Here is a 17,498-nt window from a genome sequence, read left to right as displayed (position 1 = left end):
ATTTTTAAAGGCACAGAACACACTGTTCTTTTGGAAGAACCTACTTAAAATTCTAATAGATGCAGAATCTGGCATTTACAGCACATTGTTCCTGCTGTCTAGCTTATTATACCATGAGATCCAGCACAGAGTGGGAAGCAAGTACAATATGGGTGGAGGGGGAGGAAGGGAGGGCGGAGGGAAAGCAGTGAACATACCGAAGCATTCAGGCCTGTGAAACAGGAGGCCCTGTTTTTCTCTTCATTCAGAAAAGCATCAATTTCCTCCAACGTGGTCGGAAGAGCCTGAAAAGCCTACAAAAGAAAGGATGCATGTGTTACACAGCAATGCTAATGAAGGACTCAAGTTTGCTAAAAAGAAATCAAATAAGCCAAAAAAATATTCTATTACTTTCAATCAGGATGTCACATAGTCAAAATTATCACAGCAAGATTCCCTCACAAACTATTGTGGACAGAGAAAGAAGGTTAGAAGTGCTAGTACATAACAAAGATACACAACTAATTGCTCCTTAGTTGCCTAACTTGTGCAGGTACAGATGCTCACAGACTTGCTATAAGCCAGGGGCTATGCTAGCTAAGCCTTGCAAATACTTCCAGAGGCTGGGAAGACCTCCAGGTCTATGCTAGCTAAGCCATGCAAATACTTCCAGAGGCTGGGAAGACCTCCAGGTAAGTAGGTGGGCCCAGATTTCAATTCTTTTGTGTTGCTCCGTTAGAGTAAGAAGCTATAAAAATATGGCCCCTAATTATGTCTATGAACACAAGACTATAGATTTTAATTGAACTTTCAGGTCAAATTTTTTCTTTTCTGTGCACAGAACAAAGTGAGAGATAGTTAGAGGATATCCCAGCATTACTTAAAAATGCTTTAAAAGGGTGACAATATATGAGTCAATGCTAACAGAAGTACACATGATCCTTTACTGGTGGCCTTCTAATATAAAATATATAGTATTCTTTGCTGGAGGAGTTAAATTTGAGATGACATAAACCATTGTAAGAGATATGTGGAGATTTGTTTCTGTACATACAGTTTGAAATTCTTTTGGAAGATACTGATCTGGACTCAGTTTGCAGACCTGCCGAGCTTTTTTCAGCAATTCCTTGCAGTTCTCTGTAAGAACTCGCTTCCTATCATCCAGTTCATGAAATTGTTGCTGTTAGAAAAGATATTAAAGATATTAAAATACTTTTTGCTTTAAATTTTATTATAAATATCCAGAGGTGACACTAGCACACTGGCAACAAACAACATCCAAATCAGAGAATGTAGGTGCAATCAGACTGCTTAAAGATTGAAAAATCTTTGTTTCAACACACAGAGAACTCATTATGCCTCTCTGCTCGAAGTCAACAGATGCCACGGTAAACTGATCAAAAGCATTTTCTTGTAATATAGCTAAATTTATTTTCTCTCAACTAGACAAATGTGCATGTAGATTCAATATATAGCTCAAAATAGATAATTTTACAGAAAATTCCCTCTAAGACAAAACACAACTACTGTGAGCCTTATCTTTTGTTAGCTCCCACTTAACTGTATTTATCTGCTTGGGAGAACATAGAGGACATGATGTATACTGAATGGTATTTTAGCCAAAATTTTACAGAGTAAACACCATAATTACACAATCAGAAGTACTTCCTTTGCTGTTTTGTATTCTACCCTCTGTAATACAGCTGGCAAAATATAAAACAAACAAAATTTTTAAACGAGTGCTGAAAAATAAGTGGAAAGCAGGTACAGTTTCTGGTTTTTAACAGTCACTTCAAGGCTAAACTCTTTGGAACTTACTACAGTAAGTGGCCAGCCCAGTCCTATGCCTTTTATGCAATATCACCACAGGCAATACACAAAATGTGACACCATCGTGAAACAATAAGCTAAAGATTATCTCACGTAAGCAGTATCCAGGCAAAAAGCTTGGAGAGCGTAAAGTATCTCTTCCTCTCTGTGCCCACAAATCTCACTCTCTCATGTCTATATGCATGGTCCCTATCACAGGCCTGCTGCTTCCAAATGCTGAGCTGGCAGTGCTTGGGAGTAACTGCTTGCTGCTGTTTCCCAGCTCAGGTGAGGACCCAACTGCCAACAGCTAGGAGCAGCCAACCACACAGAAGTGAAAAGGAGTACACACCAAGATACCGGAGATTTGAATCCTATTTTACTATACATTTACTTAGTGATTACACATGCAACTCATCTTTTTAATAGACAGTTACACCACTGGAATACACTGTTTTCACTTTTTTCAGAGGCACAAAATTCTAACTCAAAATCCACATGCACTAGACTTTGCTTCAGAACATTATTCTGAGAGTCTGGAAAGCTTACTTATGTTCCTACACTCTTCCCAATTTTTATTGTTGTGTACTTTAGTTAAATATGGGAGCCCTCCAGTGGCAAAAAAAAATTCAAAGTGTTCATTTCGAAATTATACAGTTAGATAAATGTTTATTCCACATCTTTAAAATACAGGACACAGACACTGACAGCAACTTGCATGACTTTCTGGCAATTTAATTAATCTTTATTTACTAAATACAACAGAAGAGGTAGTAACAGATATGATTATGAGTGATCATCAGCAGAGTTCTCACACTCACTGAAGAATTAGGGCTGCTGTTCTCTACAGCATATATCAACTAAAAAATCCTGTTTTCCCTTCCCTCTACCAAGCACTAGGGAACAGAATTTGCATTAGAGGTAAGCAGTTGACAATATTCACACACACACTGTAAAGATATTTTTCTACACTGTGTCGATGTTTTCAGAAAGGTAAAAAAAACCCCAAAAACCAGCAGCCTTTTTCAGATTTTTTTTTCTTGTCCCCACCTCCGTTTCATAAAGTCTGTCATAGAGAAGGAGATAAATGTCACATGGGGGCAAGAAGGACTGGCATTACAGCTATACAGATAAAACAGCAATAAGTGGAGGATGGTCCTCCTTTTGGTTACAGCCAAGATCTTACATCATTCTGAATTAGCACAAATAAAACTGTACACCACAACACTTATGTTCCATTACATATCTGAATATGCCCTGTAATACATTCAATAAACAACTTCTAAAGAATATTTTAGAAGGTTCTAAATTAACACTGGACTGTATTTTGGACCCCAGAAATTTAAAAGCCAACTGGCTTTATCTGAGATGTGTTTGAGCTCATAACAAATGCAAAGGATCCAGTGAAAGGCAACACACATATTTTTTATATAATCAACATTGATTTTATACTTATGTGTTTGACCATTTCCAGGGCCAAAGTCACTTCTGAATCATATGAAGTGGGGAATCTCAGCTCTTAATTGTATATAAAGCTCCCACTTGAACCCTGCAGAGTTGCATGAAACAAGATTTCAAGTTGATCTCTAGGCACTGAAAATCTGAAATAGATTAAACATTGTATATGCCTGACACAAGCCTAAGGCAAGTAAACTTCTTCAGGGTGTGAAAAGAAAAATACATGTTTGGGCAAGGAAAACCTCAGCATTCAACAGGAAGACTGCGAAGCAATAGACATTTGATGTAGTTATGAACCAGGTTCTAGAATAAATGCACTGACAGTTCAACAACAAGGTAAGTCTCAATTTTCATTCAGCTTTCCCAGTTGATTGTCATGGCCATATGCTAAATAAAAGTTAGATAAATATAAATAAATAAAAATACACAAGTCTTCATTGCTTGTCCCTCCTATATATTGAAAAGAGTATGGCAATGCTAAGGTTCCCGTTGATTTCCTGAAGGCGCCTCAATAAAACCCATCTAGCTAAAAAGTAACTCTAAGCAGAAAGAATTACCATTGTGAACAGAGATGCTACCATGATAAATCACAGCCTAGACAGAGCTTTGTATTTGTTTTAGCCAACAGCATAAGAACCAATTTGGAAAGTGCTTTATCCGGGTACTTCAGGGAAGTTCCGTACTAGTGCGGGGCTCTGATTACAGCTTCCTGAAAGGTATCTACTGAACAGCAGAAACCAATTACATTCTGTATGCACAAGCAATTTGTATTCTACTGTGCTTATCAGTATTGCAACTGGTTTAGTGCAAAACAAGAAGCCAGCTAAGGAAAATATAGTTACCAATAGCCAATGTTTTCTCACGAATTTGTGTTTGAACACACACTTGGTGACAGCATTTAATTATTTGAAGTTTGGAAATTTATACATAGCAAAACAGAATCTGCATTTTCTTAAAACTTAGCTTGAAGAGCAAATGCTGTGATGTACATACTGAGTATTAATACCAATTATTTAAACAAATTTACACCAAATGAACCTGAAAATTAACAAGCTATCAAAGCAAGACAATTAGCAAGACTCTTTCAAATAACCATCATAAACATGCATGCAACTGTGCCAATTATCTAATAAGCAGATGGGGCTAACACTCCTCCCTAATGTTCAGTATGGGTCACAAACAGAGATTTGCTTCTTAAGCTGATTAAATAAATTAAGTACCAGAAGTTGTTAAAATAACACTAAGGTTCCCACTTGAACTGTGATGACAAAATACAGACCCCAGAAATCTGTTGTTGCTAACTTAACTTGTTCGAAAATATGTACTTTTTTGGCCTTTCCACCTAAGTGGTAAAAAAAACCCACTATAAAGCAACAAACATGCTGCTCTCTCCACAGCATCCCAGTGCCAAGATCTCACAAAAGGAACATACGTGATCTCTTGGATGTACTAAGTAAGGTTTGTGTTTGCTTCAAATCTTAATCAGATTATTTACTCAGGTATTAAAAAGACTCAAGATTTCTTGGGAGATAAACAGCATGAGTAAGTGCCAAATATTAATAAAGTTTCGCAGCTTCTTTGGCTGATACCCACCATTCTAATTTCAATGAATGCATCACAACCAGCACATGACCTACAAAAGTGTATGTATGACGAAACAGAGAATTAATGGTCCCATAATTGTAATTAGGCTCTAATTTAGTTCACTACACAGCTTTTGTACAACATACTTATTTCTGTTTCTGTTTGGCTTTCTCCTTTTTGCAGGTTTATTTATTGTATAAAACCATGCAGGAACTGTTTGCAAGGCTTCCTTGAAGTGTTGCGATGGCATCCTCAAGGGCAGCTTTGGAGCAAGACTACCTTAACATAGTACTGCTGTAGAAAAAAAATTATCACAGCCAAAGCCACTAAGAAGTTGGAGGGAAGGTATAGTACATTTCAAATAACACTTATTTCAAATAACACTTAAGTTGAGATGGAGCTAAGAAAAACTGACTTTTCCCCATGAAAGCGCATTTCAAGGCAGAAAATAAGAAACAAACCACAGAGTGTTCAACATATCTCATTCACATTCAATATAGGAAAGAGAACTTCTAAAAAAAGACACTAAAGACTGAATTCAAAGGCTCAACATGCAGTACGCGGGGAAGCGTGGCCTTTCACGTACATGAAAACTTAAGATGCACTTAAATACTCAAAAGAGTTTTCCTCCAGAGCAGTTACACTTCTCAAAATTCTAATCACTGGGATTACTGATTTGAGGGTTTGGGTTTTTTTCTGTTTTAATGTTGCTAGAACCAACCATCCAAGAGATAAGTTCTCATATGATTTCCTCTACTTACATGGTTGAATGTAACCCAGTAACGACAACTAATAGGACCTCAGCTGACTCAAACACCTCTCCACTAGGGAAGGAGGCAATTTCTGTTCAGCCAAGAATAATCAGAACATTTACCTTACAAGTCTTGTCTACTGATCTGACCAGACATCAACCTATGACCAACCCAAGCTACTCTCTAAATGATGCACACAACAGGAATAATAAGAACTAAAAACGTTTAAATAAATTTCCCAGTGATGATACACACTACCTCACATGAGGTTCCAGCTCTGTAATACATTCTTACTCCTTACTGTGCTCCAGCAATGAAGTGATGTACATTAGGTTTGGATAAAGTCTGAGTAACAGCTACATCATATGAGAGATCTGATGCAACAGTGATTTTCCAAGTAACATGCTGGTCTCGTCTCTATCTTCAAGTTATTTTTTGTTCCTCTTCCTAATTTTCCTGCAAATGATACCTATAACCTCAAGTGGATTTCTAATTATATTGCAAGGTCATTCTTTTTGTAAGTGCATATCCATTCAAAATAACTACCACTTTCCTTTTTAAACTGCTTTCCATTTAGCAGCAATTATATTTTTTTCATCAAATTGAATTAGCAACAGGTTAAGCTGACTCTTGCAAGATAAAGAGAAAACGTACCATCCTGTATTTTGACAGGTACACTGAAAGATTGTACTACTACGCAAATACAAAAATTGACCTTTATGCACCAATCCATGAGAGATCACAGTATGTTCTGTTCTTAGAAAAGAGTACTTGTCTGTACTGTCCCCAGAGACTCTTTTTACCTGAACACAGCACAGATGCCTAATATGATGAATAGAAGGACCAGTTATAATCCTTTCTGTCCTCCAAAAAAAGACATTTAATTACATGAGAAAATAAGCTATGAAAGAAAGGTAAAAACAGCTCTACTCTGATACAGTGCTTTCTGGTTCATCTTGATCTTGCATCTCCCACCTGAGTTGGAGCTACTTGTCTATGACAGACTCAGAAAAAAGATAATACTTCCAAATAACAGCGAGCCTTTTTACACACACTATGCATTACAATAAAAAGATCCAGGACATGATGACTGTTCAGGACATTTTTGCAGAAATTTAGCTGTCTTAACTGAGGAAGGCAAAGCTCTTATTCAGCTTTAAATGAAGAGGCTGAAGTCAAACTACAGAAATAAAGGCTAAATATTTAGCAATACTAATACCCATTTCTAAACAAAGACACAGAAGCATCCTTTTCTATACCATGAAGACTTTCACAGAAAATGTTTTCATAGTAGATATCCCAGTATTTATAGAAATGGTTACCTCTGCAGCTCTTAGCTGTACACTTGCAGCTTTATACTCAGATTCTAGTCTGCTCTTCTCAGCAGCCACTGTAGCACTCTGAAGAACCAAATCTGCTTTGAGGATGTTCAGTGATATGCAATTCTACATAGGAAAACAGAAAATGTCACTTTTTTCCACAAGAGACTCAAACCTGATACAATCACTACCAGGCTTTAGAAACTATCGATTTTTTAGTCATAGCATACAATCTCACTCTGTGTTCAGCTTTTCCACACTGCTGTCTGTCAAATTCAATGAAAAAGAAAGGCAACTTATTGGTGACCCAAGCTTTTCAAGATGTATAGTCCCCATGTACTTTTAATCTGTAAGCATATACATATCATTTGTAACCAAAGCATTTTAGACCAAAAAACCACATTCTCTTTCCCTGTGCCATATACTCACCTGTGAAATGCGAGAAAAGACAAAGCTATATCAATTCTTTCTCAGACAAAATCCAACAAGTGCATTTTGGTGGACTTTATATGTCACACAGAAATGGAAAAAGGTCAAAAAATGAACACATAAGATATATGCTTCTTTCACTGATGATGCAAGATTGACTGACTAGATGTACAGTGACTCTAGTGCCTTGTGTTTTAACTGGAACAGCATATGACAACAGAAGAAGGCTCTATTTTCGAACTTTTATAACAGGCATTATTGATGCCCAGAACCTGGTTTGACAACTCTGACATTAAAATGGTTGCTTTTTAAAGTAAGTCATCCTCAGGAATGGTCTAGAAGCTTCAAAATCAGCAATATAGTCTTGATGTGAAGGGCAGCTTCAAATCTCAAATTACAGGGCATTGAGCACATTGGTTTTACTTTTTTTTTTTTAAATAATCGGCATATAAATACAAAGGAATGCTCTCTCTTAATGAAAGGGAGGACAAGGTTCCAACTGTAGACCTAGAGGACATAAAGGATGAAGTTTTGAGAGTGTTAGCTTCTGACCACAATAGTGAGCCAAGGTCTCAGATCTTTACTATTTGTGATTTCAACACAAAGTTTCTGCAGTGTGAACTTGGACATAGCAAAAAGTTTATTTGTTTCCAATCCACTTAAACAGTTTAAAACTAATTATCCAGGAAATTAAAAAGTCATAATGAAAGGAGATGAAACAGGGAAGAAGTTAAGATTATTCAAAGACAACAGCACAAAGAGAACTACATGCAAAAAGCAGTGTCAGAATCTGAAACCGTGGAACAAAGCTGTTTCTATCTACTGGTTGTAAAGTATTGATGTGTATCAGGTATGTGCCAGGTATGCTCTGCCTTGTGTATTTGTGTAAACATACACGCAGTCTGTCATTTTCATTCACTGTTCAACAGCAGCCCCCTTGTGGCATTATTAGGGCTTACAGGCTAAGCTACAAGCAACAATTAAGTCCAAATTGTTTTCTTCTTTTTTGAGTTAAAGAAAACCTCATGACATTGGAGCCTCTAGACTTGAATACTTTTCCCATCCTAGCCCTCTTCCACAATCACAGATCCTTACAGATTCAGGTCAAATTTTCACATGACTACTCTTTTTTTCAATAAAAGGAAAAAAAGAAAGGAGATTATGAACTAGGGTGGAAGAAATAGTTCACAGAATTATGCAGTATTCTGAAAATGCACAGGCTGAAATGGTTACACAGTGCATTCATTTATTTGCCGAATCAGACCACAGATTCTAAGACTTCAGTTACTGAGAGTCTAAATCAATGCAAGCAAATGATCTACAAATGAAATCAACGACAGATGAACAAGTTCAAAGTTCTTAAAAGCTTCAAAAGATCTTTATCTTGAAGCAAGTTAGCTCATAAACATTTACCGTGACATCCAAATGTTGCATATCTCCTAATTCAGTTACAAGAATTGGACTTTTCATATAATAGTGGAACACATACCAAGTTAAAAATACATACCTTTATGAGATGCATTAATTCAGTAACAAGTTTTGCTTTTTCAGTATTTATTTCTTTGATCTTTACATTTGCCAGTTGAGACTCCTTCTCTAGGTTGATAGCATCTTGTTCCAGCTGTCTTAAACTATGGGAGGAATCAATATTTGATTAATCCTGATTAAAAATAAATTGTACAAAAATACAAAAATTCTTAATTTTGGTGATGAAACAACACTTAGCAAGAATAGGAATTTGCATACCTAAACATTCCAAACACATTAGAGGCATTCCCAATCTATGCACTTTAAACCTAAGGAATTCAAAAGACAAAAAAATTATAATTAAAGAAATTCTGATTTTTGGCTACTAAGGCCATCACTCAGCAACCATGCTCCATTACTTCTGTAAATTTCAGATTTAAAAAAAAAAAAAATCAGTGTAAGGATGACATTTTTCTTCTGCTGCTAGTTCCTTGCAACAATACAACATAGGAGAGTTCAGGAGGTTTGCTTAATTCCTGTTATATATACCAGTAAAAGAATTGTGTCCTCAACTTACTGCAGAAAACCAGAATTTTCACTCATTTTAAATCTCAAAAACATATAATTATGAAGAACTTCATATGCAATAATCATGATGTTTAGTAAGCTGCAAAGGATTTGGAGAGCTTCAAACAGAACAAGAGGGTGATCCAGGAAACTACAAACCAATCATTCTTACTTTGATCCCTGGGAAAATTGTGGAGCAAGTCCCCTCAGAAAACAATTCCAGGGGCATAAGGGAGAAGGTGATCAGGAAGAATCAGCAAGCATTTACCAAGGGTATGTCACACCTGATGAATGCAATTGTGAAACAACTGGATGACAGCAGATCAAGTGGTTGCCATTTACCTCAATTTTAGCAACGCTTTCTGATAAAAGCTCACCTGTACAGCCAAAAAGGAGAGACAATAGCAGGTGGGGGAAGCCCAAATAATACCCTACCCTGACTACCCTGAAGACAATTGCAGAAGCCATCAACCCATGAAATGCCCATCTCCACAAGCCCAGAGCAGCACAGGGGCACTCTAGCAGGCAGGAACTCAAATAAAGAACTCAGAGGAAGGGACACCCCATCCCAGGACAGCCTCAGCGCTAGTGTCCAGGTGTGAAACCCAACAAAGTAAGTCAACACGGCAGCACCCTCTGGACTGAGGGGGGTTGTTTCCTGGGGGTATGGAAGACATTACAGGATGCAGCAGAAAAGCATTCTGTGACTCTGCAGGACTTACTGTTCAGGGGAGAAACCAAATGCGGGGAAAGGGAGGGATCTAGATGACTTGGAAAAGATAAGTGTGGGAAAATGGAGGGATATGGGGATAAAAAGGACAGTTACATCTAAATAGCTGGCTGGTCAACACACTTGTATGGGAATTGCACCTAAGAGGTTAAAAACACAGGTGTCCGCTTATCTCTTACACAAACATTGTGGATGGAGATCCACAAGGCTGGTATGAGAAGCAGCTGAAGGAGGGAGTCTTAGAGCAGCAAGATGGCCGTGTTTTGGCTAGAGAAGGCAGAACAAACAGATAAGACAGTTTCTACACAGAATTTTGAAGGCCACCATGCCCGGAGTGAGACATTTTGCTTTATTATCCACAAAATGAATATTCAAGTTGACACCCCTAAGTATGCTAATGAGCTAAAAGAAGTACATGCTAAATATATATGACCATAGTACTTGACTCTCCACCCAAATCCAGTTAAACATGCCCCTGGGAAGGAACAGCTAAAATTGGGGTATAAAGCACATTGAGGAAGTTACCCCTGATGGGGGGGGAGGGAAGAAATTGAAGACCCCAAACAGGCAGTTGGCGGGCTGTGCTCCTTCTCCTTCGCCTAAGACGGGGACAACTTCTTGGTAGGCAATTGCGATTTCACCCTTTTGGTGAGAATACCCAGGATAGTATTTTGCTAGCATTATAATTATAATCACGGTCCTATATTAGTGCTTTTGCCGAGAGTGCATTTATCAATGGCAATTCCAAACTCTTTAAATCTGTCGCTTTAATAAATTTTCTACTGGTTTCAACTTTGCAAAACTAAGCCAGTGCAAGTCCTCTGGGGGCTCTGACAGGCAAACGCTGACTCTGGTATGTGGCTACATATATAATCCTTTAGCCACGAACTGTTGACCACGTCTGGGACTAAGACTGGACCTAGCCGCACCCAGGCTCCTCTCTGAGAAGGAGTTTAGAAAGCAGGAGGGTCCTTTCTGAACCTCATGACTCAATGGGAGGGCCTCCCTCAGCCACACATCAGACTTTACCTTTTACGTCACAGCTTGTCCAGCCATACCCAATTGGTACAGTGCCTTCTTATATTCAATTCCATTTTTCACTCTTTTCCTGGGTGAGGGGCTCTCTATTCAGCATTCATGTCTGTCTATGGGAGTCTAAGTGGAAGCAACTACAGTCCGATGACAAATCTGAGGAAAGTGCCTTCTTGTTTGTGGTGCCAGCAAATGGAGACACCAGCGTGAGCAGACTTAATTGACCACTTAAGTGGTCAGAAGCCCATTTGTCCATGATGCCAACACCTGGTACAAGTGCAGGTGTGCAAGCGAGTGTTTGATCCCCAGAACAGTCCAAGCCAGACTAGCTGTCAAGTAGATGAAGTGGCCTGGGAACCAAGGGGGTATGTGTGTCACTGAGGGTGAGACCATAGGAAGAGATGGCTATTGGAGGGACCAGGGGAGTCCAGACTGACTGCCAGAGACCATGAGGTCTGCTGTCTCTAGGGGTGAGACCTGCTAGCATCTGTACCTATTTAAGGGTAGAGACAACACAGGTACTGGCTATTGGGAGGTACCAGGGGGGGAGTCACGGCTACCTCTGTGCATTTGTATGCCTGTGTATCTCTGAGGGTAAGACCACAGAGTTGGCTACTGGGAAACCTGGGAGTCCCAGCCAGTTCTGCATGTGTGTGCACACAGGTGAGTGAGGCACTCTGTACAAGCAACAGCAGCAGGGCTGCAGCCTCGGGAGTTTGCATGTCCAGGTACCAGCAACTGGGAGACTGAGGTCCAGGGGCAGCTACTGTGCTGACTCAAGAGTGTCTGGACTCAGCTGCTGATGGATCCACATTGCCCATATGTATGCACAGGAGTCTCACTAGCGGAGGCCCATCCTGCTCAGACAGAGTAGGAACATGATGAGGCCACTGGTGCTGGGTTTGCCCAACTGCTGTGTGTGTCCATCCATGCTGTGTGGCTGGCCCGGTGTAAATACGTACATACATGTTGTTTAGATGTGCTCTGTGTGAATGTGTCTACTGGGAAGACAGGCTCAGCCTCACTACTGGTTGCACCTGGGAGCATTAAGCTGCATCAGCCTCACCTTCCTCTCAGGCTGCTGGATCCAGACCCATTCCCATAACTTTTTCAATGCTGTCTCCCACAATATTGTTACATTCAAGTTGGAAGACTACAGTCTGGATGGATGGAAGACTAGATAGGTTAAAAAAAAACCAAAACAAACAGTGGTTGGATGGTCAGGCGCAAAGGGTCATCATTATTCTGTTGTATTCTCCCTGGAGGCCAGTAACAAGTAGGGTACATAGGAGGAAGTCCTGGGACCTGTACTGTTTAACTTCCCTGCCAGTGACAGGGAGCAGCAGGCAGAGGGCACTCGAGTGTCATCTGAAACCTCGGCTAAACTGGAGGGAGCAACAGGCCTGCAGTTCAGAGGGGTCTGCTGAGGCTGGAGGAAGGGGTCAACAGAAGGCTCGTGGGATTCAGCAAAGGCAAATGCTGAGTCCTGCCCCTGGGAAGAAAGCGGGACTGGCAGTGATACAGGCTTGGGACAGACTGGCTGTGGAGAAGCTCTGCAGGGAAGGACTTTAGGTATTGGTAGACAATAAGCAAGTGAGCTTAAGCCAGCAGCGTGCTTTGGCAGCGACAAGGGCCCCCGACATCATTGGCTGTATGACTGGAAGCATAGGCAGGAGGAGAGTGATTTTTCCTCTCTGTTCAGCACTACACCCAGTTTTGCCCCCTGCTCCAAACATCAACAAACTGGAACAAACTCGGAAAACAACCAATATGGTCAGGGGCTACAGCACAAGCCCTGCAAGGACACGGTAAGGGTGCTCAGCTTGTTCACCCTGGACAAGAGACAGCTTTGGGGCACCTAATAGCAACCCCCCACACACACTATCCCTCCCTCAAGGAAGCCACTGACAGCATGGAACTAGGCTCTTATCAAGAGGTGCATAGTAAAATGATGACAGACAGTGGACATAAGTTGAAACAAGAAAGACCCAAGCTGGCTGTCAGTAGAAACTTTTTCCCCCATAAGGACAGTCAAACAGTGGAACAGGATGTCCCAACAGGTTGTGCCATCTGCATGGAGACTTTTCAAGACGCAGTGGCATACAGGCGTGAAACCCTGGTCTGATTTCAGTGTTGACCTTACTTTGAGAACATGGCTGTACTCCAGACTACATGAAATCCCTTCCAACCTAAGTGACTCTGTCATCGTATATTACTTTCAAAACTATATCCAGCTTTATACCACTATCCCTGCAGCCCTATTGTTCTTTTCCCTTTTTTTTTTCTCCTCTCAAGTTCTCTCTTCAGTTTAATGCACCATAAGTAACGCAAGAGCTGTGCACGCAAGCACCAGTACCAGCTTTCAGAAAATGAAAAGTAGTGTGACATGAGAACATATAGGAGTATTTGAGAATGCAAGGTCTGCTGGGACTGTGTTATGGGAGTGAAGGGAGTGAAGCCTGGGGCAATCTTGTCCACATTGCCTTCTGGGAATGTGAGCTTAAGTGAAATACCTCTTGAACCATGCCCAGGTTCTCCCTTATGACAAAGCAGTAACAGACAACCTAATTGCAGAGGCCCACGAAACCAGAAAATACATTAAGACAAATACTGGGGACAATCAAGGTCCAACTTGATCCTGACACACTTAGTACCATTTATGTACATTATGGTATTATCTAGGTATGTCCTACCAAGACAGAAGACTATGGTAATATTTGAGTAAATGAGTGCAATGACCTTCACTGGAATCCTATTATTTTACTACAGGAAACCATTTGGAAAATTGTTACATGGTTTCTCAAATACAATATTAATTTGCATATCTAAATACCTTGTCTTGATTACCACCTGTATCTGATGCTCAACCATTGGTTACTTTGTAAGGGTAAAAGCACACTGGAGTAAGAGGAAGCCAAAACACCTTTGTTATTAAAATTGTTCATGTTTCATAGATAATACAGTTTGTTTCTTACCTATCATACTTCACACCAATTTTTGATTCCAACTGTCTCCTCCTGTTTCCTCTCTCTAAAAGCTCCTTCTTCTGTTGCCTGAGCTCATTGTCTCTGCGTTCCAGATGCTTCTGTCTCTCAAGCAATGTAGTCAAACGCATATCCAATGACTTTAACATGTTATTGATGTCCTGCAGTAAAAGAACACACACCACTAGCATTCTTACTACAAACATACCATACTAACACATACGAGTAAGCTATGCTTATTGCATCATAAAATGGGTAGTAGTTCACATCATACACAGCACAGAAATAAATTCCTACCTGTTGCTGGTTTTCCAACTGTCGTCTTTCATCTGTATCCACCGAACTAGTGAGAAACTGTGCTGCCCTCAGGGATATGTTAGTAGAGAGGGTTAGGTTTGTGTAAGCAGATACTTTAACAATGTATTTTTCTTCTGCTGTGTATATTTGCTTCAGTTTGGTTTCTTGTATGACCTAAAAAACACACAAAAATATTAATCCAACAAAAGCATTACTTAAGGCAATGCTTTTCAGAACAAACAATAAACTAGCTAAAACCACAGTAAAGAACTTCAGGTTATGCAACACACTGATTTGTTAACAAGCCTTTGCAAAAAGATGATCCTAAGTTTAATGCATCATGATACTTGTAATTCAGACTGGTCAGCAAAGAACTGTTAAGATACTGTCAAAAAGAGTATGTTACCATAACCAACTAAACAGGTTCTGATTATTCTGATACTACAGATAAACACTGGAAAAACCTGCTAATATTTGTACTGCATCATGAACAAGGATTGTACTTGCTGTAGATGCATAACATGCAAATATAGCCTGTGTACCAAAGAATCAAAGGTACTTAAGAAATTAATAGGTGAAACCATAAGGTGAGCTATTATGCATGAACTTCAGTGAAGCAAATGTATCTGTAGAAAAAAGAGGTATAAAATAACTAGAGTTACTATTTTTCTATTACTCATGTCAAAAAGGATATTATAAGTAACTAAAGATTTATCATAATACAAGGTAGTATAGTACTTCAAAAGGATATGAAGTGCCCAGTTAAACCAGGAACAGCAAAAAGCTTCCATAGCACAATGTAAATTTAGCTAAAGATTTTTTCAGATTATATACAGAGCACCAGCAATATTCTGTTGATTTGGTTCCTGGACACCGAAAACCATGTTTACTTTGCTTTACAGCTAAGACTGTGTTTGACATTTCCATCCTAGTCCTTTTTCCACATGCTCAGCTCTATGAAACAAGTCTCCTTTTAAACTAGGGATTTCTCTGGCGTGTGTGGAACAAAACGTTGCAAATAATGCATTTCCCAATCAAAAATAATAAAAACAAAAGAAAAAGCTTTACATGATTGAACTGAGAAAGTGCCATGTGCACCACATTCAGAACAGTGTCTCATCTTTGCCCCTAGACCAGCGATTTTTCAATTGCTGCCCAGAGAGCTCTAGAAAGCAGGGAGTATCTAAGAAGTAATTCTGACTGGTTTACAAAATATAACTCAGAGACCTATTACATAGGTAATCTGCTTCATCAGGTGATAAACACAAAGTGGTGGAAGAACTGCAGCTTAAAGATGAAAATGCTTAGGAAAAAAATTAACAGCTTTTCACATAGGACTCCCTCCGTTTCTACTTTCCTCCTGCTTATTCTTAGAGCCTCAAAAACATAGAAGATATGAAGGAGCAACAGCTATCCCAATAAAACAGGAATTATTCTCTATTCACAGAGCCTGAGTTTCTCAAAAAGGCAACTTTTACTGTTCTCAGAGAGCCCAACGTAGTGTTCTAAATTCAAAGAAGAGTTCACTCTGTACAAGACAGACAACAGATGTCCAGTATAGACAAAGAAGTGAATATGGATTTAAGTTGAAAACTGTCATGTGTGTTACTAATTATAATCCAGCAATGATGAGCTTGCAAGAAGCCATGAAAGACTCAGGTAGGGAGATTATTCCTTTGGGGATCTCTTAGCCTATTTGAAAGAATCCACAAGGTTTATATACTGTTTATCACATCAATTGTGACTGAAGCTAAATGACTGTATTTGCCAGAAACTGAACATCTTAACATATTAAAAAAAAAAAAAAAAGCAGCTTCTAATTGTTGCTTTAAACACAAAAAAACAGGTCAGCATTGTCATGTACTATTAACTGTTTGATTAAAATTTTGCCCAGAATATCTCAGTCGCTTAAAGAAGTTATTACAATAGAACAACTTCATATAACTGACTTGTAACAGTATGCAGGTGAAAGATATATTCAATTTTCTGTGAAGTACTGCATTACATTGACTGGATTTGTTAAAATGTCTTGCAATATGTTTGTGTATAATGACCTGTTCTCACTTCTAAAGGCCATACAAAAGGCTAAAGCAGTTTTTTGCTCTCTCCACATTAACTTGCTAAAGAATGTCCAAAATAAAACTCTAGACCACAGGTGTGTTTGTGCTGTTTAGGACATCTCACCCTTTCAATCATGTTTCTGGTCTTCTCTGTTCCCACAGGGACATCATGAACACGGTAGTGGGAGCAAAGATAACTCATCACAGGATGAGGAGCATCAAATAACTCTCGTAAATATGAGAAAAATCCGTATCGGCTGAAGAGAAAAAAAAAAACAACACCACCACATGTATCAGAAATAAAATTTCGCAGGTAAGCAAGCTGAAGGTACTGAAGCATCAGAAAAGTGCCTCTAACCCAGAAATGAATTGGTGAAAATCTCATTTGCATAGAAAATTCTAATATACAGCAACAACACCAAAGCACTATATCTAAAACCATTCCCCACTGATATAATCTGATACATACTGTAATTCTTCAATAGGTCTCGAAGGTAAGCTTTCAGCACATGATTCAGCAGGTGCACATACAGCATTCACTTTTAGTTTCTGATGATCACGCATCTAAATATAGATTACATTAGGTTATTTGGTTAAAAAAAAGCAGAAAAATTCACTACACAAACCTCAAGTATTTATACTCGATTCACAGAATCTGAATTATTCTAAACTGACAACCTCAGGAAGAACCCACAAAAATCCACTCTAGCTCAGGCATGACTGAGTTCTCTAAAAGCGAAGCTCAGTTAACGTCTCATGGTGAAAAGACCATGCATTAGAGAAAACAAAAGCAGTCAAAGAAATCCAGAACCAGGCACTCAGTCTAAATAGCCAAGCTCAATGTAATAAGAAAGTCCCCTCTTTTGGGTTGTACAGCCGTTTTGCACAGATAATGGCAGACCACTAGCCATTACAGAGGCTCTGAAAAGCCTCATCCTAACAGAGCAGAAAAGATTGAGGACACAAATGAAAGATCAGTTTAGCTGGTTACAGCAGCCTTGCAGTGGGTTCCACAACCATGGAGTCAAGAC

General features: G+C 39.2%; 1 protein-coding gene across 1 annotated transcript in view; it reads right to left on the bottom strand.

The window, feature by feature from the left end:
- SMC5 (structural maintenance of chromosomes 5) overlaps nucleotides 1-17,498 on the bottom strand; it is a 51,655-nt gene that overhangs the window by 8,964 nt on the left and 25,193 nt on the right. The window contains exons 12-19 of the mRNA XM_075739539.1: nucleotides 16,937-17,031; nucleotides 16,592-16,724; nucleotides 14,408-14,581; nucleotides 14,102-14,271; nucleotides 8,838-8,961; nucleotides 6,905-7,027; nucleotides 1,034-1,159; nucleotides 198-293 (exon numbers count right to left, since the gene is read on the bottom strand). Of these exons, the coding sequence (XP_075595654.1) occupies nucleotides 198-293; nucleotides 1,034-1,159; nucleotides 6,905-7,027; nucleotides 8,838-8,961; nucleotides 14,102-14,271; nucleotides 14,408-14,581; nucleotides 16,592-16,724; nucleotides 16,937-17,031 (1,041 nt within the window). The remainder of the gene's footprint in view (nucleotides 1-197; nucleotides 294-1,033; nucleotides 1,160-6,904; nucleotides 7,028-8,837; nucleotides 8,962-14,101; nucleotides 14,272-14,407; nucleotides 14,582-16,591; nucleotides 16,725-16,936; nucleotides 17,032-17,498) is intronic.

Source organism: Balearica regulorum, chromosome Z, assembly GCF_011004875.1.
Source record: "Balearica regulorum gibbericeps isolate bBalReg1 chromosome Z, bBalReg1.pri, whole genome shotgun sequence".
Classification (NCBI taxonomy): domain Eukaryota; kingdom Metazoa; phylum Chordata; class Aves; order Gruiformes; family Gruidae; genus Balearica; species Balearica regulorum.
This window is presented reverse-complemented; position numbering and strand designations above follow the sequence as displayed.